General features: G+C 38.0%; 1 protein-coding gene across 1 annotated transcript in view; it reads left to right on the top strand.

Moving 5' to 3' along the window:
- Nucleotides 1–12: 12 nt before the first annotated feature.
- The window catches only part of LOC311305682 (uncharacterized protein), a gene marked incomplete at both ends in the record, with an annotated part of 49,619 nt that continues 35,989 nt past the window's right edge, over nucleotides 13–13,642 (top strand). Inside the window, 4 exons of the mRNA XM_084433495.1 lie at nucleotides 13–21; nucleotides 1,282–1,509; nucleotides 5,096–5,189; nucleotides 13,206–13,295. Coding sequence (XP_084289621.1) covers nucleotides 13–21; nucleotides 1,282–1,509; nucleotides 5,096–5,189; nucleotides 13,206–13,295 — 421 coding nt within the window. The remainder of the gene's footprint in view (nucleotides 22–1,281; nucleotides 1,510–5,095; nucleotides 5,190–13,205; nucleotides 13,296–13,642) is intronic.

Below are 13,642 nucleotides of genomic sequence, written 5' to 3'. Positions count from 1 at the left end.
TATCTTCTTGCCATGGCCTCGGTGCCTTTCTCTAAGCATGAATTAAACAAACTACGATGCTTTCACTCAACTACCTTAATTTCTACTTTATTTCCAGGGGTTGTGCTTGGGTTGCATGTTGATAATGGGTAGGGAACTGTCATATTTCTGAAAAAAATAAAATGTTTTCCTGTTCATAGTTAAATGTAAAAATGACCAAATTAATTGGCAATCAAAATATTATTGCATTTGTACACCTCTCTTTTTAAACAAAAGTACAGTAGTTCTTCAGTGTACATTTTAATACAAGAGTGAGGCCCCTTCCCAGTCTTTTCCATTACAGTCTGGCAAACAAATGTTGGGTACTATTGGCCCTTGTCAAACCAAAAATTCACTTTTCCACTCCTGCTCACCTACATCATAACTGAACTCAACACAAGGTGTATCAAATATTTTAAACAGCGACACAACATGTTGTAAGTGTGATTCTCGCATCAATGTATAACTTTAAAGAGCTTATTTAAAAAGTTTTCAATTTTAAGAAATAATTTGTGTTTTGTGAAGAGTCGTCTGATCCATCCTCGAGTAACAACGAGAGTAAATGAAGATGGCTATGTTCATTCTTACATCCAACTAGCCTGGAAATCCAGACCTAAATCTGAAAGATTAACGGTCTGGCATCGACGAATGAAAATCGGCCAGCTCGAGGGACGGCACCAAGCGTGCATTTGAAAATCTCACTGCATGCAACTGGGCTATTGGATAACACTACGGCCAATCCCAACAAGCCCCATACGCTTAGCTACCAGCGGAGCTAACTGGTAGATTAGACTCTTGCCGTATCCGGTCGGCAAAACAGCAAAAATGTCCTTCTTGCAAAGGAAGGATTCGAGCGCCGTCTTCTGTTCCTCTTTTAGATAAAAAGCCAAGTCTAAATCGTTCATTGTAGCGGCCAAAGCCGTTTCAGACAACTGGTGTTCATCCATAGCCATCTTGCAATGTTTACTAATGACTTCGACGTCACAGCGCTGTCGTCTTCTGTTTAGCTCGCCTCTGGCCCGCCTATATCAGATAACCGGATGTGATTGGTGCAGCTCGGATACAAGGGCATATTTAATGAGCATCATTACTCGACGCCAGAGTAACTCGCTGAGCAAATTCAACTTGTGCTCTCTGGAGAACTCTGGATTTCCAGGGTAACATCCAACAACGAAACACCTCAATCGCTTTAGAAGACATTCTTGTGAAGCATAGCGGTCAACACCTCCTTTTACGGTGCCCGTCTCCCTTCGGTGCCCTCAGGGGACCGTTCTGCCAACCCTGCCACCTCCGGTGCTTCAGGGCGCAGCGGTCTCCGGCGAGCACATATCTCAAGGACCACCCGGAAACGTAGTGGCCTCGGGATGCCCGCCCCCTCTGAGGAGGGTTTCAGAGCAGTCTGTTCAGTCGTTCCCTGCCGGTCCACCATTACAGGGCGACGGACCGACTACTCAACAACAACAAAATCCACAAACCAGTCTCGAGAGACTGGTACCTCTAGTAGAATTTTTGACAGCGTGGAAGCTACTGCCAAATGTTTCTCGTTGGGTCCTGCAGACCGTAGAAAAAGGGTATCAAATACAGTTTGGGTCTCGCCCACCTCGGTTTATGGGGGTCCTGGCGTAAAACCGATCAACTGTTTGTGTTTGTGTCCTGGCGTAAAACCGATCAACTGCAATCTCGACGTAACGCGAGTTCCCTTGAACGGGAACGCCTCCCTGAAGAGGGAATGAGCATTGCATCACCTTGCCATATCTCCTTTATGCCTGTCAGCGATGAAGCTGACGCTCTCTGTTTTCGAGCAGGCTTTATAGCTTCCTGGTTCGTGACGTCACCCGCATCTGACGTTCCGCCACACCATTGGACTGATTTTACATGTGCTTCAAGACATCATCACGCAAAGCGTTCCCCATAGCGTCAATCTCGACGCAATGTTCGTTCCCTCTTCAGCGAACCGAGGTTACAGTCGTAACCGAGCCGTTTTATAGGTTTATAGGTTTTGAGACTAAACAAAGTTGACACGTATACATTTTAAAATAAAAAAATAGGAATTCAGATGACATGGCTGTCTTAGGTTTTGGTTATGTTTATGCTTTCTTGTCTTTTATTCCGATATTTGTCAGTCTTGTTTCCTGGTGGGTCATGTGATTTCCCTTGCCCTTCATGTGATCTTGTCTTTTGGTCATTTTTTTCGAAGGAAAATATTTTCCATTTTTAGTAAATTTGTTGTCGTGTAAACATACCCTAAATTCATTTTAAGTTTAAGTATATTTTCCGTGTATACTGTATATTAGTGTACTATATAGTGTACTTATATTCAATGTACTTGTAGCATACTTGTATTTGTACTATTTCAATACTTCTAGGGACTAAATTGGCCAACTTTGTAGTTTTTAAAAAAGTATACTTTAAATTGAGTGCTCAACTAGTATACATCTAGTATACACAAGTGTTTCTTTAGGATTGCAGCTATACAACTACAAAATGTACTTTTATAAACTAAAGATGAGTTAGTAACTAATAAACTAACAGTAAAACTATAAATTCACTCAAACATGCCAACTACCAACTACATGCCAAGTACACTTAGAATACGTAATTGTACTTTTCTTAAAGGAGCCGTATGTAAGATTGTGGCCAAAACTGGTACTGCAATCACTTTCAAATTACTGTAGAGCGGTGTATCCCCTCCCCCTCCCCCCTGACTCGAGGTTGCCAGATAGGCTGCAGGATCCAGCACGAACGTTTGTAGCTGCAGCTGTGGTAACTAGAGCTGAGCTGGCAACCCGGATGCCGAAACACTACTGACTTCGTGATTGGTAGATAGGTGGAGGGTGGCGCTTCAGGCCAAAACACAAGATGACAACATCAACATCAGTTGAGGGCTGCAACTTCACTTTTTAAATGACAATATCCTGGCCGGACTACTGTTGTCAGTGATATAAGTATTTGAAATGAGCATGATTTCTTAATGTCTAGTGACATATCAGGGCCATTTTATGATTAATTGAAATACATTTCTTACATACAGCTCCTTTAAGTATATCTTAATCAATTAAGCACCAATTAAGGCCAAATGTACTTAGACTTTTCTGTATACTTGTCCATAAGCCAAGTAAGTATAATTTTAGTTATATCTCTGATGAGTAGAATGTATACTCTTATATTTATAGTTTAAAACAACTTATTTTCTTTTGTCAGAGAAGCCAACCTTAGCACCACCAATATTATTTACACAAGTGAAGCTGAGTTAGCTGTTGTACGTCTGCTACTCCACAGGGTCAGTAGTATCACAGAAGGTCAAACAGAATCAGCTGCCAAAGGGCAAAGAGAAAGAGTGGTCACATGACTCTGGATATAAACGTGCGGAAGGGGGAAGCACAGGGCTATACAGGCTACGGCTAATCTGTCTAAATGGGGTTAAGTAGCTTGAAAGGCTTTTGTACTAAATGTCCGTGAGCTTGGAAGGCCATCCCGTCAGACACGAAATCCAACCCTGAATCCATTATTCTGTGCTCAGCTGCTGCTACTGTACATGATGACCTTGGGAGGTCACTTGTGAAAAGCACACTTTAGCATAATTGTAAAAAAATTATTAAGTATGATCTGAATGTAATGTTTTTGGACACTTAAGGGCATCTTAATTACAAAACGATTAAAATGTACACTCACCTAAAGGATTATTAGGAACACCTGTTCAATTTCTCATTAATGCAATTATCTAATCAACCAATCACGTGGCAGTTGCTTCAATGCATTTAGGGGTGTGGTCCTGGTCAAGACAATCTCCTGAACTCCAAACTGAATGTCAGAATGGGAAAGAAAGGTGATTTAAGCAATTTTGAGCGTGGCATGGTTGTTGGTGCCAGACGGGCCGGTCTGAGTATTTCACAATCTGCTCAGTTACTGGGATTTTCACGCACAAGAGTTTCTTGGGTTTACAAAGAATGGTGTGAAAAGGGAAAAACATCCAGTATGCGGCAGTCCTGTGGGCGAAAATGCCTTGTTGATGCTAGAGGTCAGAGGAGAATGGGCCGACTGATTCAAGCTGATAGAAGAGCAACTTTGACTGAAATAACCACTCGTTACAACCGAGGTATGCAGCAAAGCATTTGTGAAGCCACAACACGGATGTGGGCGGATGGGCTACAACAGCAGAAGACCCCACCGGGTACCACTCATCTCCACTACAAATAGGAAAAAGAGGCTACAATTTGCACGAGCTCACCAAAATTGGACAGTTGAAGACTGAAAAAATGTTGCCTGGTCTGAGTCTCGATTTCTGTTGAGACATTCAGATGGTAGAGTCAGAATTTGGCGTAAACAGAATGAGAACATGGATCCATCATGCCTTGTTACCACTGTGCAGGCTGGTGGTGGTGGTGTAATGGTGTAATGGTGTGGGGGATGTTTTCTTGGCACACTTTAGGCCCCTTAGTGCCAATTGGGCATCGTTTAAATGCCACGGCCTACCTGAGCATTGTTTCTGACCATGTCCATCCCTTTATGGCCACCATGTACCCATCCTCTGATGGCTACTTCCAGCAGGATAATGCACCATGTCACAAAGCTCGAATCATTTCAAATTGGTTTCTTGAACATGACAATGAGTTCACTGTACTAAAATGGCCCCCACAGTCACCAGATCTCAACCCAATAGAGCATCTTTGGGATGTGGTGGAACGGGAGCTTCGTTCCCTGGATGTGCATCCCACAAATCTCCATCAACTGCAAGATGCTATCCTATCAATATGGGCCTACATTTCTAAAGAATGCTTTCAGCACCTTGTTGAATCAATGCCATGTAGAATTAACGTAAAAAAAAAAAAAAAATGTTTAAATAATTATTTCAATGTAGATTTTACATTTCTACAAAGTGACTTCTAAAAGTGTGTAAAGAAATCTTGGCATGAAAGTGTACCCTCAAGTGGCCTTTTGCTGTATTAATAGTATATTATCTACAAGCACAGTTAAAAAGTACACATTTAATACAATCAAGCACACTTATTTTCACAAGGGGTTCTTATCAAAAGAAGTTCAAATGTGTGACTGTGTGTCTTGATGTCTGAATCCACAGGGAGGAGTGAACACAGGTCTCCGTTACGGAGGGATTTACATCAAGAGTCTGGTACCTGGCGGAGTGGCCGAACAAGATGGCCGAATCCAGACAGGTACATGTGCATGTTACTGTTCTTACTGCCATTACAGAGACTGAGGAAAGTGGCATGGATCTGCATTCTGCACTGAGATTTAGTTTAGTAAATGGATGCAAGAATGCGTCGGTTTGGTTGAGTCACTTGAATGATGATTGTGTGTGTGTGTGTGTGTGTGTGTGTGTCAGGAGACAGGCTGTTCCGTAAGCTACTCACAGAGACAAAAGCGCACCTGTAGCGGTGATGTTACTTACTAGTTTGTTTCTTTATTGCTCCATGCTTCGTGGTGTTTGCTACAACTGTGTGTAAGTTGAAGAATCATATTTTTTTTGACTGTGAAGATTGCTTCTGGGAAATGACTCTGCCGTTGGTTGAGAAGCAGGCTAAAGTGGTCAGTATTACTCTGTAACAGATTTCCAAGCAGAATCAGTGCAGAAAACGTGAAAAAATCTCTGGGCCTTAGTGTCCTGAATTGCCGTGTTAAAGAGGACATGTTACGCCCTTTTACAAAGTCTTTTGCATCTTACTATGACAGTTAATCAGCGAGTTAGATCTTTTTTCTTTTTTTTTTATATTATTATTTTTTTTATTATTGAAGGTAACATTGGGTACAAACGTGTAAAACCATCAATATACAATCAAACATTTATACAGACATACCATACCAGAGACAAAGAACACACACACAAAAAAAAACATACATACATACTAAATAGAGGTGGAAAAATAAGAATATTAAGAGGATTCGGGAAATAGGTCATAATATTTACACAAAAGTTTTCCATTCTTCTTGTTCTTTACAAGCTTGTGTGATTTAAGAAGCATATTAAGTTCCAAAATATAATGTTTAAAACATAAGGAAGACTTATTAAATTTCTGCTTGTGTATAAAGAATTTAGCATTTAAGATTATAAAATTTAATACAAACTCCAGGGTGCCATCTTGTGGGAAACAAAAGTAACAGATAATATCTTTCAGGGTGAATGAGTGAGTTATATTTTTAGATTGGAGAAAGTGAGTACCCAAATCTTCCCAAAACCTTTTGGTAACTGGACAATTAAAAAATAAATGAGGAATGGTTTCAGTGTCCTGTTTACAAAAGCTGCAGCATGTGTCAATGTCTAGAAACTTAGCAACAAAACAATTTGTAGGGTAAATGTTATGTAAAAGTTTAAAGTGGACCTCTTTATTTATAGCTTTATTAGAGATACAGTATTTGTGAGGAATCAACCATGTTTTTTTCCGATTTATTTCACTTATTAAGGAATTCCAATAAAACATCCCCCTTGGAGCAATGGAGTTACTCTTTTGCAAATGTCGGCGAATATGCTTATTGTTACATTTTTTTATCAGACAGTTCTACACAATCCAACAAGTGAAAGCTGTCTGATATCTTTGTTTCCATAGCTCAGATGATTTTTAATTAATTGTCTGATTCCGATAGGGATGGCATCAGTGATAGATTTAAAATCTTTAAAAGGCATTGGGAAATCATGAGCTTCCATAAACTGTTCATAAGAGAGCATGGTGCCAGAATCATCAAATAAGCAGAGTACATGGTTAATTCCTCTATCGAACCACTTAGGGAAGAATACTGATTTATTCCTAATAAGAATGTCGCTGTTGCTCCAAAGGAGAGATTTGTGTGGTGAGAAGTTGTGATTGAAGGATAATTTCCAGGCCAAGAGGGACTGTTGATGGAAGTTGGACAGTTTGATAGGTAGTTTATTTGGTAGAAAATGATACTTTAGAAGAAACGAGAGCCCACCCAGCTTATTAAAAATAAAGTTCGGAATAAAGAAAAAAATAGAATCAGGATTTCGAATGCACCTTTTTAACCAATTAATTTTGAATGTGTTGACCACATCTATAAAATCCAAAATCTCTAGACCTCCCTTTTCTTTAGGGTTAGAGAGAACATTCTTTTTAAGCCTATGAGACTTGTTCTTCCAAATGAAATCTAAAAAAGTCTTGTTGACTTGATTAGCAGTTGAGTCCTTTACAAATAGAGACAAAGAAGGGTAAACAAAGCGAGAAAGGCCTTCTGCCTTGGAGAGTAATACTCTACCTAAGACGGACAAGTCTCTTTGTAGCCAGCAGTTGAATATTAATTTGGTTTCCTGTATCCTATTCGAAAAATTTAAGTTCTGTCTAACTATAATATTTTTACATACATGTATACCTAAATATTTTACATTCTGTTTAACTGGTATGTTATCAATAGCAGAGTCACTACAACAATGAAGTGGCAACAGCTCACACTTGGATCGATTAAGCCTTAAACCAGACGCAGAAGAGAATTTCTCCACCAGTTCAAAGACAATGCTCAACTGGTCATTGTTGTTCAAAAAAATGGTGGTGTCGTCCGCCAGCTGTGAGATCTTTATTTCTTTTCCAAAAATCTTTATTCCTTCAAAATGTACTTCCTTTACTAAGTGTATAGCTAGTAGTTCGGTTACTAAGATAAATAAAAAGGGAGAAATGTTGCACCCCTGCCTGACCCCCCTATTAATCTGAAATCGTGGAGAAGTATTTTGATTAATTATAACAGAACTGTTTATATCTTTGTAGAACATGCTGACAATGTCGATGAAAGGGCTTCCAAAACCAAATGCCTTGATTAAAAAGGGGTGTTCGATTGTGTCGAACGCTTTGTAAAAATCAAGAAACAAAACAAAGGCGTCAGAATCAACATTGTCTGCATAGTCAAGCAAGTCTAAAACGAGCCTTATGTTATTGCTAATGTGGCGGTTTTTCATGAAACCCGTTTGAGTTTCTGCAATTATTGAATTTAAAGCAGATTTTAATCTATTTGCATATACAGAGGCCAGAATTTTATAATCTATAGTTAATAAAGTGATTGGACGCCAATTATCAATTAAGTGAGGGTCTTTACCAGGTTTCGGGATCAAGGAGATGATGCCTTGCTTCATTGTTGTGGTCATTTCCCCTTGATCAATACACTCCCTATACATGTGCATTAAAGGGAGTTGAATAAGCTCCCAGAAATGAATATAGAACTCCGCTCCTAGCCCATCTATCCCGGGAGATTTTCCTTTCTTTATAGCAAACAAAGCATTTTTAACCTCATTTAAAGAGAGATCAGCGTCACAAGATGCTTTATAATCTTCACTAATAATAGGGATACTGTGCTGAATTTTTTCAAAAAAACATACACTTTCTTCTCTGTTAAAATTAGACTGATATAAATTACCATAAAATGAACTAACAAATTTAGAAATGTGAGTAAGATCCTTAGAAAGGGTGCCATCAATGTAGAGCTCAGTTACAGAATTTCTTTTAGCATTCCTTTTTTCTAAAGCAAAAAAACAATTGGTGTTCTTTTCGCCCTCTTCCAGCCACTTAGCCCTTGATCTAATAAATGCCCCCTTTGCCATTTCTGTATATATTTGGTCTATCTGAATTTGAATGGCTTTTAGCTCAATTTCTTCTTCTGGGTTAATGTTTCCTTTTGACATTAATTGAGTTAACTTATTCATCAAGACATGTTCTGAATTATATTTTTCTTTCTTTATTTCCTTAGATCTTTTTATAGCCAATTGTCTAATTTTATACTTGAAGTACTCCCACTTTTTCTTATGTCCATTATTAATGTCAATCTCGAAGATCTCTTTCGCTAGAAGCTTAACAGATTCATTAAAGGAGTCGTCACTCAAAAGAGTATTGTTAAACTTCCAATAACCTCTCAATTGAGCCTAGTTTCAAAATAATTAAGTTGTGGTCCGAAAGGGGTGCATAAACATGTTTAACCTCATTAACAAATTGAAGAGAAGAAGAAAAAACTAAAAATAAATCAATTCTCGACTTCAAAGTCTGACTTCTATTACTCCAGGTGAAATCTTGGATGTCTGGGTTAAAAAAACGCCAAGCATCAGTCAAGGATAGGTCTGAGCACAGAGAAGAGATTAAATCGCTTCCTTGGGAGGAGCGAGCCGCTCTAGGTGGGTATCTATCCTCTATTTCGTCAGGACATTCATTGAAATCCCCAGAAAGAATTATAAAGGCATTTACGTATTTTCCCCTCAAATCCCTTAGCTTGCCAGTAATGGTATTGAATAAGTTTTTGTTGTCAAAGTGTGAATTAAATCCATATACATTGCAAACTATGAAAACTGTTTTGTCCTGCTTAACTATTATTGTTATCCATCTTCCGTCACTAGAGGGCACAACTTCCAAAATATCCCCTTTGAAACCATGCACAAGGATTGAGACACCAGCAGAATGATCAGAACCATGACTAAAGTGAACAACATTACCCCATTGAGTTTTCCAGAACCCTGTATCAGAGTCACAAGAGTGCGTTTCCTGTAATAAAATCAAGTCAGCTTCAGACCTTTTACAGAATAAAAAGAATGCTTTCCTTTTTGTTAAGTCCCGAATACCTCTCACATTTAAAGACAAGACGTTAAGACGTTTAAACAAAAAGTCCATAAAGGAACAGAGATATAGAACAGAAATTACCTGAAAGTGCTATTGAACGCAAAAAGTATGCAAAGACCTTACAAGAAGGTGATGATAACCTGCCTTAAAATAGCAAGAACCCTGTTGTACAAGTAGCCGTCAACTTAGAATCAAGAACGTTCGAGACGGCTGCACTTATAGTAAATGAAACTAACATGATCTCATTTAAAGTCCAACAAGGAAATCATATATAGTTGTATGAGAAAAAATAAAATAAAATAACGAGTTAGATAGTTATACAAGAAACAACGCACCACTGTTTAGTTCCTGTCTCTAATCGAAGCCCCTCCTTCTGAAAAAAAAAACACTGTGCCCTGATTGGTCGGTTGGATCAGTGTGTTGTGATTGGTCGAGCGCTTCGAGTGTGTTTGGGAAATGTCCCGCCCCTTACCATAACCGCCAGTTTAACACACTACTAACTAACTCAACCAGGCCCCGCCCCTTTATTCTGCGTATGAATTATTTAAATGAGGAATATTGTGACGTGTTCGTTCCCGGAAGAAACTCAAGACTACAATGGAGGCGTTTCAGGAGTTCAGAAACACTGACACTGATATAGAGAAGAACTTTGTGCTTTGAAACTTTGCAGAGATTTTTGAGGCTCAAACAGCAACATTACACACTAAAGAACGTTGAACATGTAAATAAGCATAAAAGGACCACTTTAATATATGATTGTCTTAAGGTAAAAGAATGCAAAAAAGTTCAAATGACTGAATATACTGCCTGATAAATTCAGTCTTTTTTATTTTCAACAGTTCTTGCAGTTCCAGAGGATTTCCACAAGGTGGCATTACAGCTTCATAAACAAATCATGTGACCCAAACTCTAAATTGTTTGACTAATTTTTGTCTCTAAGAATGAGTTGTTTGTCTTTTTTTGTTCTCTTTTACATTACTACGTAATGCATTCTGTATTAACTCTTAAACCAATATACTGAGCACACTTCACACCACTTTGAGCTTGAAATCTTTCAATAGAAACTCTTTTAAAATGTCTTTCTGTACATTTTGAACATTGCTGAAGGCAGCTACACATTGCTGAAGGCAGCTACACTTTTACCTCAACTGCAAACAAAAAGGTATTATTTTTGGTGCCTTGCAGTCACAACAAGATATTGTGAATTATGAATTATGTGTCCATCCCGTCAGAAAACACACACACACGGTCGCTGACATCACGGCTGGGAAACCTTTTACTCAATCTGTCATTAAAACTCAGTTCTTTCAAGAGTTATGGTAAGGGTTACTCTACACCAGCGTCAATGACTAATTACTTATTAAAATGAATTCATAATGATCCACAGCTGTTGAATGTGAGAAGCTCACAGAAAACAAAGCCTGCGTCCCAATGTGCATACTATCCATCCTAAATATATGTGACATTAGTAATTGTCAATACTATTTAGGGCAGACAGGGTGGATAGTATGCACATTGGGACGCATGTGGCTTCATAATTACCCAGTATGCCCTGCAGGAAAGTAGTTGCTGTTTCTGTCAAACGCTCAGACAAACACAGCTTCTGTTCACACTCAAAGAAGCCTGTTAGTGTTGGTTTTCTCGTTTGTCGGGTTGTGGATTCGTGGAATATCTGAGATGTGATGTATAATCATCTTCTGGTGGTGATAGTGTGAATTAGCCATAACATGTAACAGTGAAGCGCCCCCAGCTGGTGAATGTGGGAACTTACAACAACAACTACAACACTCCTCACTGGGCTTTTGACCATGAGAATGAAATCTGGAAACGTCATAACAATTTGTTTTATTTAAATATTATTATTAATTTACAAAATATGTTTTTAAATGTAAAATATATTGATCATTTCTACTTTAATTTTTATCATAAATATGGGTATACATACAATACCGGTCAAAAGTTAGGAAACATTACTATTTTTTTATGTTTTTGAATTAAGTCTCATATGTTCATCAAGGCTGCATTTATTTGATCAATAATACAGAAAAAACTAATACTGTGAAATAATTTTACAATTTAAAATAATGGTTTTCTATTTTAATATACTTTAAAATATAATATATTCAATGTGATCAAAGCTGTGATCAACCTAGCATAAACATAGCACACTCTCACATTTCTATAATTCACATCCGTTATTTGCAAAATCGGGCTTAAAATCCTGTAGGTGAACTAGCTTTGGGAGCAGCTTCGATCTTCGACCTTGACGGGATCTGTGACGTCACATGCGCGCCAGTTCTGTTCATGATGTCACAGGCTGGTAACAGTGCAAAGCAAACATAGACAGACAAACACAGTACAGTTAATGAAATACAGTGTACAAACGGATTATCTAGATATAAAACAATAGGCAACATGAATGAAATGTTAAATTGGGCCACCGCTGCTGTGTTAAATGCGGCAAACGCCAGCCCAGACGCGCCTGCTGAGAACATGACAGGTAAGTCAACATTAATACAAATCAAAACTCACAGAAATAACAGTCCCAGCTGCACGATTAATCGTTACAAGATCGCGCGATCTCATTCAACCCCCCACGCGATCTTAATCATGCATTTGTATGATTCTGCCAATGATATTCAATGAGATAACGCGTGGAACGGATCACTAGATTCGGTTCGCCAGTAATGCATGTGATTCGCGGATTAACTGCTAAAGTTAACCATCATAGAGTGAAAGTTCATCATTTGGACGTGTATTGACTTGCCAATTTACACCGTTTATATACTGTCTATGATTTACACAAACAAAGAAGAGCCAAAACCGGGACTCTCTCTCACACACACACACACACACACACACACACACACACACACAGAGAGAGAGGCGCTTTTCAGACAGCGCTCGAACGGACACATAAACACAAAATTGTCAAAATACCGGTCTAAATGACCGCCTCGACAAGTATTCTCTCGTTTATGTCATATGTGAACATCTGCGGATATTTGTCAGTTTTTTTCGGTCCGTGCAGTCTTAAAGTGACAGCACTTAATATTATATACTGTTTTCTGTGTCATTGATATAAATAAAACAATAAAATACAGCTTTAACAAAGATTAAACTATATTTAATTTATACAGTGACAAATAGTGTTATTTTACATTTAAGTTTAATTATTCATTTCTGTAGGCTACCTGAATATACTGTTAGACTTTGTAAACTTTATTTAGTATTCATCTCTGCTTGTAATTTGTGTATTTGTTCTTATTTTATTACTGACTGTTCACTTGTTGTTTTAAATAATGTGTGAACTTTATCAGTTAGGCTAGTAGTTTTTAACTACACGACAAGTTACCATTTAATGATACAGACTTTTACATACAGAAGTTACATAATCTTAAAGAAAATATAAGCTTAATAGATAAAAGGTCCCCTTTAACAAAAAAAGAAAAAAAAGAAATACTAGTCCCATACATACATTTCACAAAAGAGAAAACGGGTTAGAATCAAGGACAAAGAAATGGAGAAAGTATTGGTTTGAGTAAAGACATTTGTAACCAACAAAGGGCTATAACTCTAATATAATGAGCTCAAAGTGATCATAATCTCTGCTTATTTCTCCTGTGTTTTCAGGCTCTTCTCTGATCATCCCTCTGGTTCTTCCGGTTCTGATCACCGCTGGACTCTTGTTACGGTTTCTCTGTAAGAAGCGTCAGTCTCGAGGTAAAACTCTTTAAATACTTTAGATGGAGAAACTCCATTTATTTTATTGTCTATTATTTTAATACTATAACAGTATTGTCTAGGGCTGGGCAAAAAAAATAGATTTTTCGATTAATCGTTTTTTAAAATGTGGTCGATTCAAAATCGATTCTCAAACGCCACAAATCGATTTTTAAAAAATATTTATTTATCTATTACCCAAAAGCCAGTGCTAGTTTTCCTCCACTGTTCATAGGCTTGCAAACTCCATTTTATAGCTAATGCTGTGAGATTTTATGTTTGTTTTATCTTAATCAAAATAACCTCAACTAGTGCTTCACGATTAATCATTTCGCAATCGTGATGTC

This window comes from Rutilus rutilus (assembly GCF_951802725.1).
Source record: "Rutilus rutilus genome assembly, chromosome: 16".
Classification (NCBI taxonomy): Eukaryota; Metazoa; Chordata; class Actinopteri; order Cypriniformes; family Leuciscidae; genus Rutilus; species Rutilus rutilus.
Note: the sequence above shows the minus strand (reverse complement) of the source record. Positions and strands in the feature narration are given on the sequence as shown.